The 20,480-nt window shown below is 36.3% G+C and overlaps 2 protein-coding genes and 1 pseudogene across 10 annotated transcripts; 1 reads left to right on the top strand and 2 right to left on the bottom strand.

Moving 5' to 3' along the window:
- LOC121803987 overlaps positions 1 to 2,098 on the bottom strand; it is a 39,114-nt pseudogene extending 37,016 nt beyond the window's left edge.
- A 625-nt stretch (positions 2,099 to 2,723) lies between these two features.
- On the top strand, positions 2,724 to 3,143 carry LOC121803986. The gene has a single exon (XM_042203547.1). It carries the CDS (start codon positions 2,724 to 2,726, stop codon positions 3,141 to 3,143), a length of 420 nt encoding a protein of 139 aa, XP_042059481.1.
- Positions 3,144 to 12,320: 9,177 nt separating this feature from the next.
- LOC121805631 (probable 1-acyl-sn-glycerol-3-phosphate acyltransferase 5) lies at positions 12,321 to 14,790 on the bottom strand. 9 transcript variants are annotated; one of them, XM_042205571.1, is made up of 5 exons: positions 14,650 to 14,790; positions 14,302 to 14,372; positions 13,561 to 14,224; positions 13,289 to 13,419; positions 12,321 to 12,841 (listed from the first exon to the last, which is right to left on the bottom strand). In XM_042205571.1, the coding sequence occupies exons 3-5, from the start codon at positions 14,121 to 14,123 to the stop codon at positions 12,435 to 12,437; spliced, it is 1,101 nt and encodes a 366-aa protein (XP_042061505.1). In that variant the 5' UTR covers positions 14,124 to 14,224; positions 14,302 to 14,372; positions 14,650 to 14,790; the 3' UTR covers positions 12,321 to 12,434. The 9 variants fall into 9 exon arrangements, with proteins under 9 accessions (XP_042061505.1, XP_042061503.1, XP_042061504.1 ...); XM_042205569.1 differs by having other exon boundaries at positions 14,492 to 14,764; XM_042205570.1 differs by having other exon boundaries at positions 14,521 to 14,764.
- Positions 14,791 to 20,480: the final 5,690 nt, after the last annotated feature.

Genomic DNA, 20,480 nt, shown 5'->3' with positions numbered 1-20,480 from the left:
TATCGAGAATAAATGGACCACCTGCCTTCAACTCCGTATTATCATCATTGTTCATGTACAGCGAATGAAGAAGTTATTCAACAAAGGTCAAAGAAACCTAATCATTAGTAGCAAGTGACATGCTACGTAGAAACTTAAGAGAGATGAACTAAACTACCCCCTGAGGTCTCAGTTGCTATAGTTGAACATGGAGGGAGTGCTTTTTTTTTCACATTGAATTCTAAACTCCTGATGGCTTTAAAAGGAAATACATCAAGCATTCTTACTACCATCTTTCTTTCCAATTCAGATCCATAGAAATTAATTGATATATATGATACCATCTGTAATGTTCAAGCAATTAAGTTACAGAGAAGAGAGATTCAGGACCGAAACAACTTATATTGTGACCATGAAACACCATTTTTATCATGCAGTTTACGAATCAATATATTCAAAGCCAGGTGAAGTCCAATTTTCCTTGTGAACTTATGAACATATATATAGAGTGATATCATGCTTCACATTGATAGGGACAGATGGCCTTTATAAGTTAATTTTACCAATGCTAGATGTATGAAATAAAAGTGAATGCAAAATAAAGTAAAAATGTTAATAGTTCCACCAGAAGAAGCATGCACAAGTATATTTAAGGATATTGATGACTATAAGAAATGGTTGGAGTGTCCAATTATTTGGAATTTATGTTTCTAATCAACAAAACTCATATCCTTGAGAAATACGTTGTACAGCAGCTTGGAGAGCGGTGGTACCCACACTGCCTGCACTATTAAGTGACGTTGAAACTGACTTTGTCGTAGAACCAAATAGCACAATATAGAAGGTTCTATATCTACACAAGGATCAAAATCTGAACATATTTCCGCCACAGCAGGAAGGAGAGGCCCACCAAAATCTGCTCCAACAATTGGATTTTTACGATCAATAATTGCTGAACTTTACCTTCCACTTTTGGACTCAGCCGCCAGGCCGACATCTGAGCAAAGTGATAGCTAACGCTAATCTGACCGCAACTTATTACATGTAATACCACTTGCAATCAACAAAAATCCTGCAGGTAATGTCTAGAGGTGATTGAACCAGTGAGCAAGTAATTGTTACAGCAGAATTCTACCCCTAACAGTGTATCCTACCAATATTCTGATCCAATGTCGAAACATACCTCAATGCGTTCTGCTGTCGCCTCAGGTGCCTGAGTTTTACTTTCAGCAGAGCCAACATCTGAGAGTTTGCCCATGTAGCTCCGAGTCATCAGAACTACTGCTTCACGGTAAGACTTCTCAAAACCTAAACTCGCCATGCGAGAAACAGCATCAAGAAGCTGCAGTAACTCAACAAACGCAGGTTGAGAAAGTAGTGCGAGATAAAATTTATAAGATATGGAAATAAACAAAATGTGAAAGACGTAGCAAGAAGCTGAAAGGATGCATAAGGATTTTATGATAAAGAGATTGGAACTGACGTGAAGCCTCAATAACCCTGCTGTAGAAGCATCACCCTCTTCTAAACTTTCAATGAAAAGAGGTGGTAGTATCATGTCAACAACTTCATGCAAACATTGAGCTCAGCCAACAAATGTATGATGTTCATCTGTATAGGTGGAGTAGCTGGTTTCTCTTTTCCATCCTGATAAAGTACATTAGAACGTCAAAAGTTAAAAACAGTAGAATTGCTACAGTTTTTTAATACCCAAGAGCATGTATGTCTTGGTCTAACTGCATTTACTTTGTCTGCTGTTTCCTTACTTCTAATCAGCAATTCATTAAAATGTTTTGCATCTTAATCTTATCATAAAAGAAACAGTTGACAGTCTGACATAGTGTTATGGATACTAACCTCTCCCTCATAATCATTTCGTTCACGAATACTAGTTGCCAGTCCCATGATAATGGTATCCAGGGGAGCCCGGTCCCTGGACCAACCAAATTCAATTAATTCACAGCATGTTTTCAAGACACTTTTGAACATAGATCCTTGACTGCTAGCTGAAGTGTCAGCCTGTTCACAGAAGACCAAATGAAACTAATTCTTTTATGATAGTAGAAAGATGCCACTCGTCGCCAACTGGAGGACACTTTGGAGTGCAAAGGACCGCCATTAAAATCTTACAAAGTGGGTTCTATTAGCCGACTATCTACTGTGATTCCGCCAGTTTTGTGCTCCAATGCAACGAATGCCAGCGCACGGGGGGAATATCCAAGAAGAAGGAGATGCCTATGAACACCATCGTTGAGGTAGAATTATTTGATGTATGGGGGATAGACTTCATGGGACTATTCCCAAAATCAGGGGAGTACCAATACATTTTACTTGCAGTAGAATATGTATCTAGATGGGTGGAAGCAATTCCTACCAAAACTAATGATTCTAAAGTTGTAACTGCTTTTGTAAGGAAAAACATTTTTAGTAGGTTTGGTACACCCCGTGCTCTCATAAGCGATGGAGGATCTCACTTCAACAATAGGTGGCTAGAAAACGTATTGGACAAATATGGAGTCAAGCATAGAGTAACCTTGCCATATCACCCCCAAGTCAATGGGCAGACCGAGCTTGCTAATAGGGCGATCAAGTCCATTTTACAGAAAATAGTGAGCACTAATAGAAAGGATTGGGCACTCCGTTTGGATGATGCATAGTGAGCATACCGTACCGCATACAAATCTCCTATAGGTATGTCTCCTTATTAATTTATTTTTAGAAAATCATGTCATTTGCCTTTGGAGATGGAGTATAGGTCTTATTGGGCGATAAAGAAGTTGAATCAAGATTTCCAAAAGGCCTATGAGGAAAGGCGTCTCTTTCTCAACGAGATGGACGAGTTTCGAATGGAAGCCTACGATAGCTCGTCTACTTACAAAGAAAGGATGAAAGCCTACCATGATAGGATGATTAGTCCACGAGAGCTCACCTTAGGGGATGTAGTTTTGTTGCATAATTCGAGACTCTCTCTTTTCTCTAGAAAGTTGAAGTCCAAATGGACCGGTCCTTACATGATCAAGAAAATTTATGATAGTGGGATGGTTGAGTTGCTAGCTCCGGATGGTACGTTGTTTCAAGCCAATGGCCAATGTGTGAAGAAATACTATAGTTCGGACAAGGTGATGGAAGAGGAAGTGACACTAGAAGAACCACCCAAGGAGTAAAGAAGGGGTAAAGTCAAGCTGATGACTATAAAAGAGCGCTTGTTAGGAGGCAACCAAGCCATTTACTTTATGTTTTTAAGTTATTTTTGTGTTTAATTTTCGTTTTTGTGTTGATTGAACTTTTTGCAGGTTCTGGACCACTCCCAGCGACCGCTGTGGGGCTCGCAGCGGCCCGCTAGGCACTCACTAGAAACTTTCTGACACTTCCGTAGCGACCGGTGGATAGCTCCCAGCGACCGCTGCCCAACAACAGTTCCAGCCGCAATTTTTTCGAATTTTTTTAATTTTTGCCCCGTCCAGCCACTATGCGAAAATTTCAAGGTATGTTTTTATTTTTAGTAGTTTACTCACGGCCCTACCGACTCTACAAACTTATTTTACACTTTGTTGTAAATAAGTTTGGGGGATGAAGTGGTGGACCGTGAGTTTAGGTTTTTGTTTTAGCTTTTTAGTTTGAGTTTTTGTTTTAAAATCCCAAAGGTGAATCCATGTTAAGTTCATGACATGGATTCACCTTTGGGATTTTAAAACAAAAACTCAAGCTAAAAAGCTAAAACAAAAACCTAAACTCACGGTCCACCACTTCATCCCCCTAAACTTATTTACAACAAAGTGTAAAATAAGTTTGTAGAGTCGGTAGTGTAACGCCCCACTTTCTGAACCCTAATTTTCGAACCATGAAATTTTGCATTTAATGCTTTTAATGCCGTGAAGTATGCAAATTAAATGATGAGTGAATTAATTGCTTGATTTCTATGTGACCTAATTTTGTTTTGGAGTTGAGATGTGGGTGGAATAGTCAATCGTGTTGAATTGTGACGTGGTTGTTTGAATAATTGATGCGGTGTGAAATATATTGTGGTGAATTATTTTTTCTAAGGGTGAGTGAGATTAAATAGGATCATCAATAATTACCTTGCCCATTTTATTTGAAATTTTCGACCACTCCTATTTATTGGAGAGGGATTCTATTTTCCTTGGATATAATTATTTGTTTGGGATAATTATCCAAATTAAATCCAAAGCCAATTATTCTTTATTTTCTTCATGAGGAAAGTCGACCCCCATGCTTGCCCCATGGAGATTTCGAAAATCTCCTAATTGTGGAGGGGAGGAATTATTCATTATACTAATTGATCCCCTATTTATTTCCTCTCATGAATAAATTCAAATATCCTAGCAAATCTTGTCATATCTTGTTCAATTAAAGATTTGAAATTTATTCCTTGTGGAAGAAGCATAATTCACGCCACTTCCCTATTTTTTTTATTGAGAGAATTATTATTTTATTATGCTCCGTAATATTTTATTCTACTCCGTGAAATACCAAATAAAATCATTGGCTAATTAAATAGCCAAGATTTCAAAATCTCTCCACCAAATTCACGCCAATTCCCACTCCCTCATATCTTCCCCAAATCTTTATTTAATTGTAGGATATTTTATTCCTAACTCTATAAATAAGAGATTAAACCAAACCCTAACCCTAGCCCCCACAATTTCACACGCCTACTCCCTCTCTCACACGCCCATTCTCTCTTCCCCACTCCTCCCACACTTGTTCTTCTACTCTACTCAAGATCCTTTCGATTCGCCAAGAGTTTGTTGAAGAATCAAGAGTTATATTCGTTTCTACCAATTGTTTCGTTCAAGAAAGGTACAATCAAACCTCTATTCTTCATTCCTCTCCATCTAAACATTCTTTTGACTCCCTCATGCATATAGTGAGTGTAGGGATTTCAAATCTAAGGATTTAATCGGTGGGTATTTGTATTTGTATGTGTGTATGCGTTTTGAATGAAATTGTATGAAGATTTAATTATCATTGGTGAATGATGTATGATTATATGAAAACATGAGTGTGAGGACTCTTTTAAGCATGTTTGTGTGTTAAAACCATGAAAAGGTTGTGTTTGAATGAATGGGGATGAAACCCTAATTCGAATTTTTAAGCATTGAAAACTGTGGATTCGGATAGTAGATTCCGACACGATTTTGACCGACCAAATGAACTCCTTTTTATTATATTTTTTTTCTGAGTAAACTTCATCATGTCTTCTGTGTTTTGTATAAATTTCAACTCATTTGGACAAAAGATGAATATTTGGTGAATTTGTGAAGTTGACTGCGCAATTCTGCCGGAAAATGTTTTCTCGGCCAGTAGGTTACGTTTTCGATTGACCGACCTAAAAAGGTTATTTTGACATGAATTTTTAACTGAAAGTTATTTGATGAGTCTACTGCATTGTGGTAAAATTTTATCCCCAACGGAAGTCGGGTGAGTTTTTAATAATTTTTATAAAATGGTTGCGCAGTGCTGCCAGATTTCTATCTTTACAAAAATAACTATGTTGTTATAAGTGATATACATGATATATATATGTGATGACGTGATGTGTTATTCAAAGATGGGGAAAAAGGGAAACGTTAGGGACATGCATAATATTAAGTCGATGTTTGTGACTGATTGATAATATATATTATCTAAAGGTGATAACTCGTGCGCGAAGCGTGATAACAAAGGGAAAGTAGTACTTGAAATCTAAACGGTCGAGATGGGCTCTCTTTTAAATAAGGACTATGTCCTAATGTTTTATCGATGGAAATAACTATGATTATCATGTCTTGATTTGTTTTTACGTGCCTATCTGATGTGGCTTTTTGCCACTATTATATAAATCGAATTCGGGTCCTCGTAGGGCCGCAAACCCTACTTGGATTAGTGTACACCTATGGTAGACCATGTGCTAGCGTACGGGCTGGCCGGTCTAGTGACCTGGTTTGCGGCCGCATTCCTTGTCATGTATTGGCAGATACGGTTGACGTCTATGGGAAAATGACTGCGCAGTCGCTATTTTGAACAATGGAAAATATTTTGGGTGCCTCGGGCTTTTCTAAAGCTCAAACCCCGATGGTTACTTACGTATGGCATGATAACATATACTCTTATTTAAAATGTTTTCGGCATGGGCCACTGAGAATTTTTATAGTACTCAGCCCTGCATGTGTTTTCCTTATGTGCAGGTTGAGCGGCGACGAGCGGTTGGTGGTGTTGAGCAGAATTAATAATATACTATGTTCGTTTTGAAACTCCGAGTGTCGTTGTGTCTTCACACATGACTTCACTCTTCTCTTGGATGCTTCCGCTGTGATATTTTCTTTACTATTTTTTTTTATTTAACTATGAAACTGTTTGTTGGGATGTTTGAAAACTTATTATCTTTTGAATAAATGCTAAACCTTTAGTCTTTTTATTTATTAAACTTAAATTTTTGGTCAGACTTTTATTGAAACCCTAGTCTTCTATGTCTGTTTATTAAGTCATTTTAATCACGATCGTCCGCTTTTATTAACCCTAAAGGGCGGTCGTGACAGGTAGGGCCGTGAGTAAACTACTAAAAATAAAAACATACCTTGAAATTTTCGCGTAGTGGCTGGACGGGGCAAAAAATCATGTCATGAACTTAACATGAAGAACTTAACATGAACTTAACATGAAGAACTTAACATGAAGAACTTAGAAACACGTATGCTTAGGGACACATTAGATCGACTTGCGAATGATATGGAGTTCTTTTCATCTTTGATTAAGTATGGCTTGACGTCTTGATTTGATGGTTTGGTGAAAAGGTGCATAATTAGTTAATTGCTTGTTCGCCTTCAGTCATGCTTATACCTTGTGAGATTTGAGCCTAATTTCTTTCTTGTGTGATTTATCTGCATTCATGTATATGTTTCTAGAACTTGCTCCTAGTCTGCCTAAGTTTACATAGTGTTTAAGTTGATTTAGGAGGATGTTAGGCCATCTTTTCTTAGCTACTTTTATTCCTAAAATTTTCGACCCTCTCAAATTTTTCCCTTTGGAGCCAATTTTGAGCCTTAAAGCCTATTCTTTTGAAGCCAAAATAAATGGGGACAATTCCTTGGGTTAGTTTAGTTTTTCTTATCTTTTGTAAGGAATTGGAGAGATAAGGAAGAAAGTATAAAAAGTAGTGTGCTTAATTGTAGAAAAATGCAAGTTGTGAAATAGAAAAATTCAAAATGTGTGCTTGATCTAGAAAGGATGCTTATGAAAAAGAAAAGAAAAGAAATAGAAAGAAAGGTTGTGAAAAGAAAAATCAAAGGTTTGGAAAGTGAGTTGAAGGAGAAAAATTAGTGTTAAAAGTGTCTTGGGTGTTTAGAAAAGTGGAGTCACTTTAACTCTACTTGGGATATTTTTATATTGAGTCACTTTTTAGCCAAATATTCCTCACCTACAAAAGAGCCTACATTACAACAAAAAATAAAGACCTTTCGGACTTTTGATGCTTAATCATTCTAGTTGAGGAGGGATTAGACTTTGAGCAAGTCTATGGTAAACTTTGCATGATGCAGGATTTGAGTGCTTATACACATTACCTTTATACACTTTGAGAGTGAGAGAAAGAATCACTTCCCATCTTTGGAAGTTTGCCACATGTGAGTGCATGAATTCAAGGTGTTCCACGAGTTAGTAATGAAAGTGCACTAATAAGCCTTGCTTTATTTGATTGCGTTAATACATGCTTGATCCATCTATTCCATACTTTGAGGCAATTACGATGTCTGGTCCTTGTGCATTCCGTGCGTCTATTTTGTATCTTTATTATTTTGTACCAGGACAAACAAAAAAGTAAGTTTGGGGGAGTTGATATGCTCGGATTTTGCACTGTTTTAATGTCTTTATTTGGTCTGTTTTTAATGTCAAAATCACAATTCATGTCCATATTTTGCATATTTTCTCTATTTTGGTATTTTGACGTGTTTTGTGAGATTTGTGCATATTTGAGCCTAAAAAGACAGCAAAAAGTCGAAGTTGGAAATCTGGAGCCTTCAAGATGCCCAGCGGTGCGCTGCAGCATGCATACCGACCGCTGGGGCCCAACGACCGCTAAGCCAGTAGCGGTCTGCTCCGAAGAAGGTTGTGCTAAAACGAAGAACACGCCCAACGACCGCTCGAAGAGTTTCCGAAGCTACGGGATTATCCACAGCGATCGCTGCAACACAGTGTAGCGACCGCTATCCAAGAGGCAGAGGCTACTGATCAATGTGCAGCGACCGCTGGCCAAGGTGCAGCGGCCCGCTGCGAAAACGCGGTGCACGAATTTGACCTCCTTTCTCCCCAATATTTACCAAACTTATCAACCTTTTACCTTATTTCATGGTGCTCGAAATTTCCTCTATATATATCCCCTCAAACCTCTTCATTTGGATCTTCTTTGGTTATACACTTTCATTTTCTATTTAATATCCATTTTATTTTTACTTCGTTTCTTCCCAAAGTTGTTCCATAATACTTCACGTTTGAGTGACACATTCGGTGATGATTTAATATAACTTGCTAAATAATCATGAGAGGAGGTTGGTAAGTTAGATGCACTTAGTAGACACTACAATTAGCTTCCCTTAAAACGGCATTGTTAATTGAGAGTGACGACTCTTCAAGGGTCTTAGGAGCTTTTAGGAGTTACGAATCTAGGATTGACAACCCTAGTGTTAGTAATCTACGCTTGTACAGCATGGGCAAAACATATGTGACTCATTCTATCAAAGTCTAAATTGTGCTAGGGTATTGTAGTTGGAATTTGTATAACCAAAAATGTGAACGCACATCCCTGGAATTCTCTTATCTCTCATATTTTTATCTCCGTGATTTATTTGCAATTAGTTGTTTATTGCTTTCAAATTATTCTTTGTTTTCAAAAATTCCCAAATCTTTCGGTTTTCCAAATAGTAATTGAGTTTTAGTAGAGGATAGACAGTCTATGTTTGTTTTTCCCTTGATCGATATCCAGTACTAACCTTTAGCTATACTATTCTTACTCTGTATACTTGCAGGTATTTATAGTGCTAATAAAAAGTGCATCACCTACTCAACAAGCTTGGATGACTAAGCTTATGCACTTTGACTATGAGATTAGATATAAAAAGGGCACTGAATATTCAGTGGCACATGCCTTATCTAGGTACCCGAAGTTATGATTTATGCTTTAACTTCTCTCATTATTCCTTTGGAACTAATTGCAAAGATCAAGGCTACTTGGGAGTTTGATTCACATGTTCAACAAATACTTAAGGAAAAGCAGCAAAATACAAATTCTCAAGGTTCAACAAATACTTAAGGAAAAGCAGCAAAATACAGATTCTCATCCTCAATTCACTTGGTGTAAGGCGGAATTGAGAAGAAATGACAGACTGGTGGTGGGAAATGAGTTACAATTAAAGGCTCAAATCTTATCTATCTTCCATGAATCCGCTTTAGCTATTCATTTTGGAGCCTTAGGCACTTATAAACGGATTTATGCCCTTCTGTATTGGCCTAAACTGAGGAAAGAAGTCAGGGAGTTTGTAAGAGTTTGTGTTACCTGTCAGAGATATAAACCAGGGAACTCATCCCCAGGTGGTTTGTTGCAGGCTCTGCCCATGCCTGCTGCGATTTTTACTGACTTAACTATGGATTTCATTGAGGCTCTTCCAAATTCACAAGGGAAAGATACTATATTGCTGGTGGTGGATAGGCAGAGTAAATATGCTCATTTCATGGCTTTATCACATCCCTTCACAGCAAAAAAAAGTAGTTGAAGGAATGCCAACTAAAGTTGTGAGTGATCGAGGAGCTATCTTTATGGGGGCATTTGGAAGGAATTATTTACACTCTTGGGCATGGATTTATTATATTCAACTGCCAGAAACAGATGGGCAATCAGAGGTGGTCAATAGGTGCCTTCAATGCTACCTGAGATGTGCTGTAGGGGAGAAACCACATTCATGGGTCCACTGGTTGGGATTGGCTGAGTATTGGTTCAATACTTCGTTCCACTCTAGCATCAAAATGACTCTGTTTGAAGCTCTATATGGCTTTGCCCCGCCCTTGCATGTTCCTTACCAACCTGGAGACTCAACTATGGAGGCTGTGGATATTGCCCTTTGTTACAGAGAGGAAATTATAGCGATACTCAAAAGCAAAGGGCGGGTGATAAGATGATGAAGCAGGCAGATCAACATAGGAGTGATAAGGAGTTTGTTGTGGGTGATTGGATTTGGTTGAAGCTGCAGAATTATAGACAGAAGTCCATCCGAGGGCAATATCAGAATCTTGAACCTAAATTCTTTGGTCTCTATCAAGTAGTGGATGAGATTGGAAAGGTTGCTTACAAACTCAACTTGCCCTCGACTGCCAATATTCATGATGTGTTACATGTTTCACTCTTGAAACCAGCCGCTCCACCCTCGGGTCCAGTAGCTGATCTTCCTCCATATCCCACATCATTGATGTTTTACCACAGGCTATTTTGGAACGTAAAATGGTGAAGAGACACAATCAAGCAGCTACTAAATGGTTGATCCATTGGGCGTGTATGTCACTGGCCGATGCTTCTTGGGAGTTTGCGGACGTTATTAAGGAGAGGTTTCCTTGGTTCCTTGAGGACTAGGAACCTTAAGGAGGGGGTATTGTTGCATGCATGGATCTCCCACAGCCATACTCGTACATGCATGCAACATAGATGGCTACATGGCTCAATAATGTGGATCAATAATAGCACATGCTTCATCCGAGCTAGCATGCTGAGGTGGCGGAGTGAGGTGGCAAGGAAGGCGTGGGGCGTGTGATCAACCAAGTATAAAAGGAGACCACAACCATCTTCAAGTCATGTTATGTTGTGTGATTGTTCTTGAGCTTAGCTCGTGGATCTGAAGCATTTATCTTTTGTTTTACGTATTACATTGTGATTTTCCGATTGATTATGTTTTATATAATTCCTACTCATTTGCATCGTCTCTCATTGTGTTGATTTCATCATTTATGGTGTGTTGATTCAAGCTACAATCTACAATTGGTAAATCACGTAGTAAGGTCATAACATGAGCCTTTCGACTAAGACGGCGTCATAACATCCTCAACCTCACTGCTTGGATCTGATTTTGAGAGTTTTGACTTGATTTTGTCATCAATCAAGGAGAACAATAGGTAATAGAAAAATTGTTGAATGTTGTAATATATGGTGTTTGTTTCTTTGTTGTTGTAGTGATTGTTTGTATGTTGAAGTAATTGAAATGAAATTTCACATGTTTAGATTACAAATCTTGCAATGCAAATTGAAATATTTTTTTCATCAAAAAGTAATACAAATTTGGTTGCATATTAAGTGTTTGACATAACACCCCTTCCAAAATTCTTCAAAATCTTACTGCATTGATGTCCTACACATCTGCTCAAACTCATCAATCTCCACTTGAAGTTGATGATTGACCTTCTCTTTCTCTCCTCCTATCACGGTCTTGGTTATGGTTGTGTTTGAGGTTGTTTCCAATGATGTATGCAAAGATGTGCCAGTGATTTCGCTCGATTTCCTCATTTTGCCTATTATCTTCTCAACCTCGGATTTGGAAAGATTGTTGAGGTAAAACATTTTCCAAGTGAACAATCTGAAATGGTTGTGGTATCATATTCACTGGGTTTGTCTTATAAATAGATGACAAATTATTGTTAGGTTGCCTTACAATTAGATGCACATAGCAACCAAGCCATAATGGAGTAAAGATTTCGTATACTGATAACACAATTCAAAAACAGTCATTCATATTCATATCATACGTCGAAGTAGCCCTACATAATTAACCATTCAAACACAACGCCCAAAATAAGGTTACAACCAATTGGTTTAGAATATCACAAATTTACACTTTATTTGGTATTTCCCAAATTGACCCAAATAAGATATTTTCATCAAAATCTTATTTTACATGGGCAACCATGATACGTTTTATGATACTTTAAACCACTTTAAGTCTGTCATCAAAATATGGTGATATACATACCGTAGGAAATACCAAACAAAGTGCAAAGTTTGTGATATTCTAGACCAATTTTAAAGTTTGTGGGAAATACCAAACTTTGACCAAAGTTTATGGTTTTAGGGACCAATATCCCAATAATAATCTAAGAACTTCCCATTTTTTCTGATCTTCCTTACAAACAGTTCCACTGAAATCGAAGTTGAGCTGGAAATCTGAAATATCGACATGAACAAAACGTCTAGCAAAGATAGAAAGGGTTAAAACAAATTGTCTCTCCCTCTCTCACACAGACACGTGAATCTGCAAGAATGAAGGATGCATAACATAATCAAGTGAAGCTGCAAGATTTTTGCACAAATATAACACCATAAATGAAGGATTATATAAAGAAACAAGTACAACAGTCTGCAGAAAGCAGAAACAAAAATCCTGCTTAACAATTCGCTACTTCTATCTCAATATCTAATGCAATTGCTACACGAAAATGGGCGAAGGTCGAATATCGAAATACGTAGCTGAAGCCATGTAGGCACAGACTAAATAAACATATACCTTAAACCAGATTGAGGAAAAGAAGAGGAGATACATGCATGTCGCTGTCAAAATCATAACAAAAATGAAGTTCAATATACATTTCACTGTAGACAGGCCTACCTCCGTACCTTCACGAGGGAAGCGTCCCAGTGCATAGAAATCAGAAAGCATCTGGTCTTTGAGGCTGAATCTTCTCATCAGCCATGACGATACCTCATCTTCAGATGAGGGGATGTCGCTTAGAGAGATACGCTCAACGTGGATGTGGACTTCAGAGGGGTCAATTCCGTAGGCATTGTCCATGAACGTTGGGCAATTATGCCGGTAGCCTATGGTGACATCATAAACTGCATACAAGAGATTTCCATCAAAAGGCGTGTCAGTGCATATTTGACGACAAATGCCTTTTAACCTATGTTGGTTGTTCGAGTAGGATTAAGTGTCACGGACTAGCTAATATGTGTGTTTGTTGTAAGGGTCATATGTGGATTATGCCCTTCAGAAATAAATGGTTGAGTTGAATCCTGTTGAATAATCGTGTGTCTTGGAACCTTCTAGAAGCAGCTAGTTCTAGATATCATTGATGAAGTACTAAGATATGACTTTAACAAGATCAACATAAGACGTCGTCCCTATCAAACCCAAGTAAGCATTAAATGGAGACGCATTCTAGATTGTTTTCCCTATAGATTGTCGTTATCCATTATTTTGATTTAATTAAAAGGATATTTTATGCCCCTTATACATATAGCCTTTAGATAGAAAAGTTCATAAGAAAGGAAGATATAAAGCACCTGCATCCAAGGAGTCCTTCAACTTTTCCAAACATGCATAAAAGCCCTTTGTCTTTGGAAGTAACACGTTTTTCAGAATCGGAAGTCCATTCTCAGAAGCATACGTTTGACTACGAATGCACTTTTGTTCTCTGCGTTGTACATAACAAGTTGACAAAGCAGTCAATAACATTGTATCCACAAATCTGAAGCAGGAGTTAAGTTTAAACATAAACAACAAGAAATGAAGGCAAAAAAGTAAAATAGGAGAAGCAGGTGATCGAGAAAAGTACGTGAAATCAGTGCCCTCTGGAAATACAGCGAGCCAGAGAGGATCTTGAGGATCTTTAAAAGACGACAGCATCTTGCACATCACTGACTCATCAGCCTCCCATTTCCTCTCCACGGGAATAAACTCCATGACATGGAATACCCATCCAAACACCGGCATTTTCATCAAGCTGCTCTTAAGAATATACCTAATCGCCCCCTCACGTCCCTTTCTCAAAGCAAGATCCCACAAATACATCCAATCTACCTCTGTTCTATGGTTAGCCATCAACAGCACCCGTTCCTTTGGAGGCACGATGTCCCCAGAGAACACCACCTTGGTCTTATTCAATTTCTCGAACCAGAATGGCCAAAGAGCAATCCATATTCCAAAAAAGAATGCAGTTCCATTCCTGCTGTGATGCAAACTGAAAAATCTCAAGGGAACAGCTGTCCAAAAGCCAAAAAACACTAACAGTACGAACGCTGTCAAGATTAGGATGATCAAACACAGAACGCCCCTTATAACTCTTAACGTAGTCAATGCACGGTGCCTTTGTTTCAACTTGGGAGTTGAGGATTCCATGAATTGAAGCAGTTAAAACTTCCAAATATCAAAATGTGATGAATTCAGTCATAGTTTTCAGTTCAGTAACACATTTTCAAGAACACAGATTCCATCAGAAGCTGCACGAGAGTACTAAGAATTAGAATCTTAAATCACAATGCCACATATTAAAAAAATGCGATAAATCCAATTATACTTTCCAGTAAGGCTTTTGTTCATCATCAGCTCACCAACACCTTGAAAATCAGATCTAAGAATCTACAGATGCTGCAGATTGCATACAGTTAGAATCTTCAATAAAAAAAAAGGAATGGCAAAAGATTAAAACAGAGAAGGCTGTCCATTCATCTATATCATATCAGGCACAAAATAAACGAACTTATTACCACATAATCAGTCAGATAAATGAATATACCCAATTGAATTTGGGGGAGATCCAAAAACAGTAATTGTAAAGTGTAAAGCATAGGATTAACAATCGATTTCTCTCCCCCCTCAAACAAAATCAGACATGATGAATTTGAAGAAAAGTTAAGGGAAATACGGTATTTTGAAAGAATTTCGGAAAGGAGATTTCAACAGTGGCAGCTGAAGTCAAGTTCCCTTGTGGAAAATGCTGCTGCAAAGCAATCCCTTTCCCTTTGCAACCAATCGAAATAAATTAGTTAGATGGAAGGGGACAGTGATATTCTTTCGTTGTTTTTTATATATTCCTAATTTTGGTTGTATATACTAATTTTTTTAAATTATTAATTTATTAACTCATTAGTGCTGATGTTGAGTTTTTTAAATAAAATAAGGATATTATTTTAGATTGAATAGTGAGATTATTTTGATTGGAGGGGATTAGTTATGATTAATTATCCCATAATTATCCATTTATGATTGAGTTGTGGGAGTGAATCTCATAACCAAATGCACTACATTTTTAATCTCCAAATACAATCTTGCAAACCAAACACCCTCATAGTGTATTAAAAATGTTAATACCATTACATTAATATGTGAGCACAAATTCAATTGACATACTTATGTCTTTGCCTCTTTGGGTTGACGCCGATTTTTAAATCTCAACACAGAGACATAAGTATGTCATTTAAATTTGTGTTGACATATTAATATTGTCATGCTGACATTTTTAATATAATACGTTGATAAATTAGCAATTTAAGAAAAAATTAGCAATGTTGTCTGTCATTTATTTTATTGCCGAACAATTTGCTAACGATTACTCCATCCGTCCTAAGGATGATGACCCCTTCCTTGGATGGCACGAATTTTTATACAACTTTTTTTGTGTGTTAACTAAAGTAAGAGATGAGGAATAAAGTAGAGATAAAGGTGTTTCCATTTTTAATAATGGATTATCTTGATTGAGACAAACCAAAAAGAAAAATAGGTCATTTTAGTGAGATAGAGGGAGTAGAATTGAAGCACACGCAATGCCTAATTAATTTATAAATTGATTTAAAGCCTCCTAAATACTCCACGGATGTGTCAATTTTAAGAAAAATGTGTGAAAGAATAAAGTTTTACCAAAATATAATTTCTTAAAGTGACTTGAGTTTTTTCCCGATATCATATCATTGAATTCGCATTTGAGAAAAGTTAGCAATTTGGAGCCTGACTTTGAGAAAAAAAATTTGTATGTACAGTAGATTTCCAGCTTTTGAAATATTTGTTCTAAGATTCATTATTTGATTTGTACAGTTTTTCCGTATCAAATTATCTGATTTTAATTATATACTCAGTTCTTAGAGCTAGTGTGGTAGGTAAGAAGATATCATGATATAATTAAGGTAAGATGGGCTTTTTAAGATAAGAATCAAGATAGTATATCATGATATAATTAAGATAAGATGAGCATTTTAAGATAAGAATCAAGATAGTAGTACAAGATAGGAATTTAATGTTGTTGTTTGATAACTAGATAAAAACATAAATTAAATAATTGAAATGTTTGATAGACTAGATTGATACATAGATTAGATTTGCATTGACACTTTTTCCCAATTAATTATATAATTTAATACTATATTTTTAATTTTATCAAGTTAAATTAGATGTTAAGAGATAAGTTTTTGACAATTTACCCATCACGAATTCATAAAATTTCAAGACAAACTTAAGTAGGCGATTAAGATGATCGTCATAAATTCTGAAAGTAACACCAATGAGCTATAAATAGAAAAAAATACTTCCTTCGTCCACCAATATAAGACTAAGTTTAACTGTGCACGGTTTTAAAAAATATAATAAAATGCGAGTAGAAAAGGTTAATGAAAGGTGGGTCATACTTTTATATACTTCATTTGTCCACTATGAGTGAACCATTTTCCTTTTATGGATGCCCCACTCTAATGACACATTTCTAAAAATAGAAACAACACTTCTTTCTTACCTTATTCTCTCCACTTAACTCACAAAACAACTCAACATTAAATCCCGTGTCGGAATAGAAATGCTTCACTTGGAGCGGGTTGGAGGAAGTACTAGTTTTATAGTGAAAAGTGAATAAATAAAGTTAGTGGAATGTGAGGTCCATTACCAAAAGTAGTAAAAGGACAAATGAGATATTTATTGGTAGACGGATGAAACTGACAAAAATAGAATAATCATTGGTGGAAGGAGGGAGTATAAAATTATATCTATAAAAAAAACCATTAAATAAAAATAAAATTAAACTCAAATGAAATTAGGCCAATTAAGTGTGGCTCAAAAAAAGTTACTAATATTATGATCAATGTTCAATCGGTCTGACTGTTAAGACTACTGACCGAACACAAATAAGCAAATATAGATAGAGTATATATGATGTATAGGGTCCTCGTATAATGCTTAGCATCATAATTCATTACTAAGACTAAATCTGCACCTTTAGATTTTGAGATGAATGAATAAGATTAAATCTCTCAAATTTCAATAAATAGTAGACAAAATATCAATAATGAGTAGACCGTCATTCTGTTGTCATATGATAATTTTCGTGGTTATTTTTATATCAAGATAGTGTTTTACAAATATCAACACAATGACATGAGTATTTCAACACAATTACACGAAAATATCAACAAAGTTTTATTGATATTGTACATGCAATATATTAAAAATATGTGATGCATGTGTTGATATAAATCTGCTTATCAACATTTACAAAAAATTAAAATAAAAATTATCAAGTTTCATCATCCGAACATATGCAATTAAGATCTCGTTATGATCCATTTAATATTACCTTCAATTTGATACTCCCTCTGTCCCTGAAAAGTATGAACATTTGGTTTAACACGAGTTTTAATGCATGATTGATAAGTAAGAGAGATAGAGATAGATAGAAAATATTTTTAAAGTATTGTTAGTAGAGAATGAGCCCCGCCTCATTAGAGAAAAAAGAGTTTTTAAAATTAGAATGTTCATACTTTTCAAGGACGGATGAAATATATTTTTTGGAAAAAAATTATTTAAATCGAGTTTTACATAAGTTTAAAGTTTTAAGATGATTTTGAGGGAAGAGAAAGTTGTTGATTTTAAATGCCAATGACACTAAAACCAAAGTTTTAATGGTTTGATCAATTCTACATATTCCACTATAGTGTATAATTGTTCATATTTCATTCAATTCCTATATTATTTGTCATTACCATGCATAGTAATGGAATCAATGTAGGAATTAAAATTTCATTCCATTTGAATTCCTTGCACGTATCAAGCACAAGAACGGAATGGAATGACAATTCCATTCCAATCTCAATTCTATTCTCTTCTTATTCCATTCTATCATACCAAGAAGCCCTTGTGCGTATCATTCTATTTTGTAATTTTGAATCATTCCTTCAATTTTTTAGTAAATGTATCGAGAGATTCATCTTAGACGTAGTTTAGAACCTTACATGAATTCGTCCTGAGTTTAATTCCATCTATCAATGTACAATATCATCTTTTTCATAGTCATCTTCAATGTGCAGCATCGTCGATGCTTCTTTCATCATTTCAGAAAAAAGATGCAAAAAATGTATCAGAGTCATCTATCCTCGGAGAGGGAAGGTAGTTGGAATCACATTTAGATGATCTAGATCAGCGAGACGAGGTGTGGCAAATATAATCGGAGAATCAGTTTCAAGAGCGGACTCAACAACTTTGTAACAGACAGGATCCTATGTAGATGCAAACCCAAAATTAATAATTTTATTGATCTAATTGTAATTTGAAAAAAAATTATTACAGTTGAATCAAAGTTGATAATTTTTCCCAAAATTATTCCTTCTGTTTATTTTCCTTGAAATCCAACGACGGGCAGCAACCGACCATTTGTAGGGTGAAGCAGATCCATTACAAAAGAGAAATCCATATTTGCATTTGGATCCTTGTAAATTCTCGTATTTCTTATTTGTCTAACTTCCAAAAATTTACAGCTTATTTTTCTAATCGACTTATTAAGGGGAGACCTTAACCCACTGGCCGCCAGAAGCCCATCTCCTAAGGCTTCACACTTGTACCTGAGAGATGAAAGTAACTACACGACAGTAGCAGTAAGATCTCCCCCTCCGTTACCAACTGCGCTGCCCCACGGGCAACACTCGTTTTAATTCATGCATACATTGTTGGTGGTTACCGACGAATTCAAGTAGCAAACGAACAAGAATAAAAGGAGACAATGAATTACGTGGTTCGGTGTTACCACGTACGTTCATGGAGAAAGATGATCGGGAATATTATTCAAGAATGATCCAAGAACTAAAATACAAATCACTCAAAACGAAAGCAAGCACTCAAACATTCACTCAGAGAAAATCATAGTAATCTGCTGATGAATCTCTTTACAAAATGCCTCACTCGGATAGTGCTTTCTCACTCTCTCCTCTGTGTGTGTGTTTGAATCAAGATGAGAATTATGCATTGAACAAACGGTTACTGCTCCTTATATACTCCACGGTGATGAGCTCCTTTTTCCTCCAAAGTCAGCTCCTAACCGCTTTTCAAATGCACTTTTTTTTATACTATTTGCAAATAACTCACTGAACTTCATCAGTTCCACCCATTCACATACATTGTCAATTCTACCTCATCTGCATGATTTTCATTGTACTTTTATCATAAATGGTAAGAGGGTCTCACCTTCCACTAACTCATTCCACTCACATTTCATTTAAAATTAATATATACAAGTGGGACTCCTATTCCACTAACTTTTTTCCACCCACTTTTCTTAACATTTCTTAAAACTCGTGTCGCCCCTAAATGAGTCTCTAATGGCGGATGGAGGAAGTAATATACATCTATTTCAGCTCCCTTTGATATTTTCTGGTGAATATCTAATTTCTTGTGATGATGTTTCTCTGTTTCTCTTTGGTTAAAGTCTAATTTACGTTTTTTAGAGTCCTAATTGTGAATTAATATTATTGTTTCATGTATTCGATTTCGAATGGTTTAAGATTGAGGGAACAACAGTTTTATACTTTTATTGATTGTTTGAAGTTCTATGATTGAATTTTTCTGATTATCTTTTAATGTGTTTAGTGGAATAAAATTGTTTATATTCGATATTCTAATTATCTGCAGTTGCTAATGGAGACTGATCCAAAATTAGGTTAAATCTGATTTCTGATTCTGGATTTCTGTATGTTAAAATCTGATTTGTATTTTATACATTCTGAACTAAATAATTATAGTAATTGTTTGAATTGTTGATGAGAGGATTATTTAAATCTTAGTAGATACTAGATACACTATAAGGTTTGTGTAACTTGTGTCGTTAATGTATTGTTCTTGCTATTCTTTTAGAAGGCGAAGATCGATATTGATGATATTAGCTAAGAGACTTTCACCTTCCTCCTTTATTCATATGTTGTTTAAGATTGATTCTTGCATCAAGTTTAAACAAATATAAATCAGAATGTTTTTGTTGCATTGATTACAAACAAACTGATTCAACATATGGACTGTGGTTTTGGTGAATTAATGGACGCCTCATCATCAGGATGTATTGTTGAATGCAACATCTGCTTTGAACTAGCCCAAGAACCAATTGTGACGCTATGTGACCATCACTACTGCTGGCCATGCCTATACCAATGGCTCAGACTCCACTCACATTGTCACGATCACTCCCTGTCCCAAATCGACCAACGGGGACTGCCCCTCGTGTAGTTATGAACGAGAAGGAAGGAGCCATGCCAATGCCAGCTCCAAGATTCGGCCACCTACACTGTGAATTTTGATCGCGTAGTTGTGAGGATCGATTGCTCGATTGAATGAACCGCAACAAGAAAAGGAACACAACGATTACGTGGTTCGGCTCTAGGCCTACATCCATGGGCAGAAAACTAGTGTATGTGTTTATTGATCACTCAATGAAAGGTTTTACAAGAACGCTCT

The sequence above is a fragment of the Salvia splendens genome, chromosome 5 (genome assembly GCF_004379255.2).
Source record: "Salvia splendens isolate huo1 chromosome 5, SspV2, whole genome shotgun sequence".
NCBI lineage: Eukaryota > Viridiplantae > Streptophyta > Magnoliopsida > Lamiales > Lamiaceae > Salvia > Salvia splendens.
Note: the sequence above shows the minus strand (reverse complement) of the source record. Positions and strands in the feature narration are given on the sequence as shown.

Excerpts from the sequence above, each read along its gene's own strand:
- LOC121803986 (XM_042203547.1), top strand. The coding sequence starts at position 2,724 with ATGGAGTATAGGTCTTATTGGGCGATAAAGAAGTTGAATCAAGATTTC.
- LOC121805631 (XM_042205567.1), bottom strand. The coding sequence starts at position 14,123 with ATGGAATCCTCAACTCCCAAGTTGAAACAAAGGCACCGTGCATTGACT. Across the intron at positions 13,420-13,560 it reads CCAGAGGGCACTGATTTCAC|AGAACAAAAGTGCATTCGTA; the intron begins GTACTTTTCTCG and ends TGTACAACGCAG. Across the intron at positions 12,842-13,288 it reads GAAGGACTCCTTGGATGCAG|TTTATGATGTCACCATAGGC; the intron begins GTGCTTTATATC and ends TCTTGTATGCAG.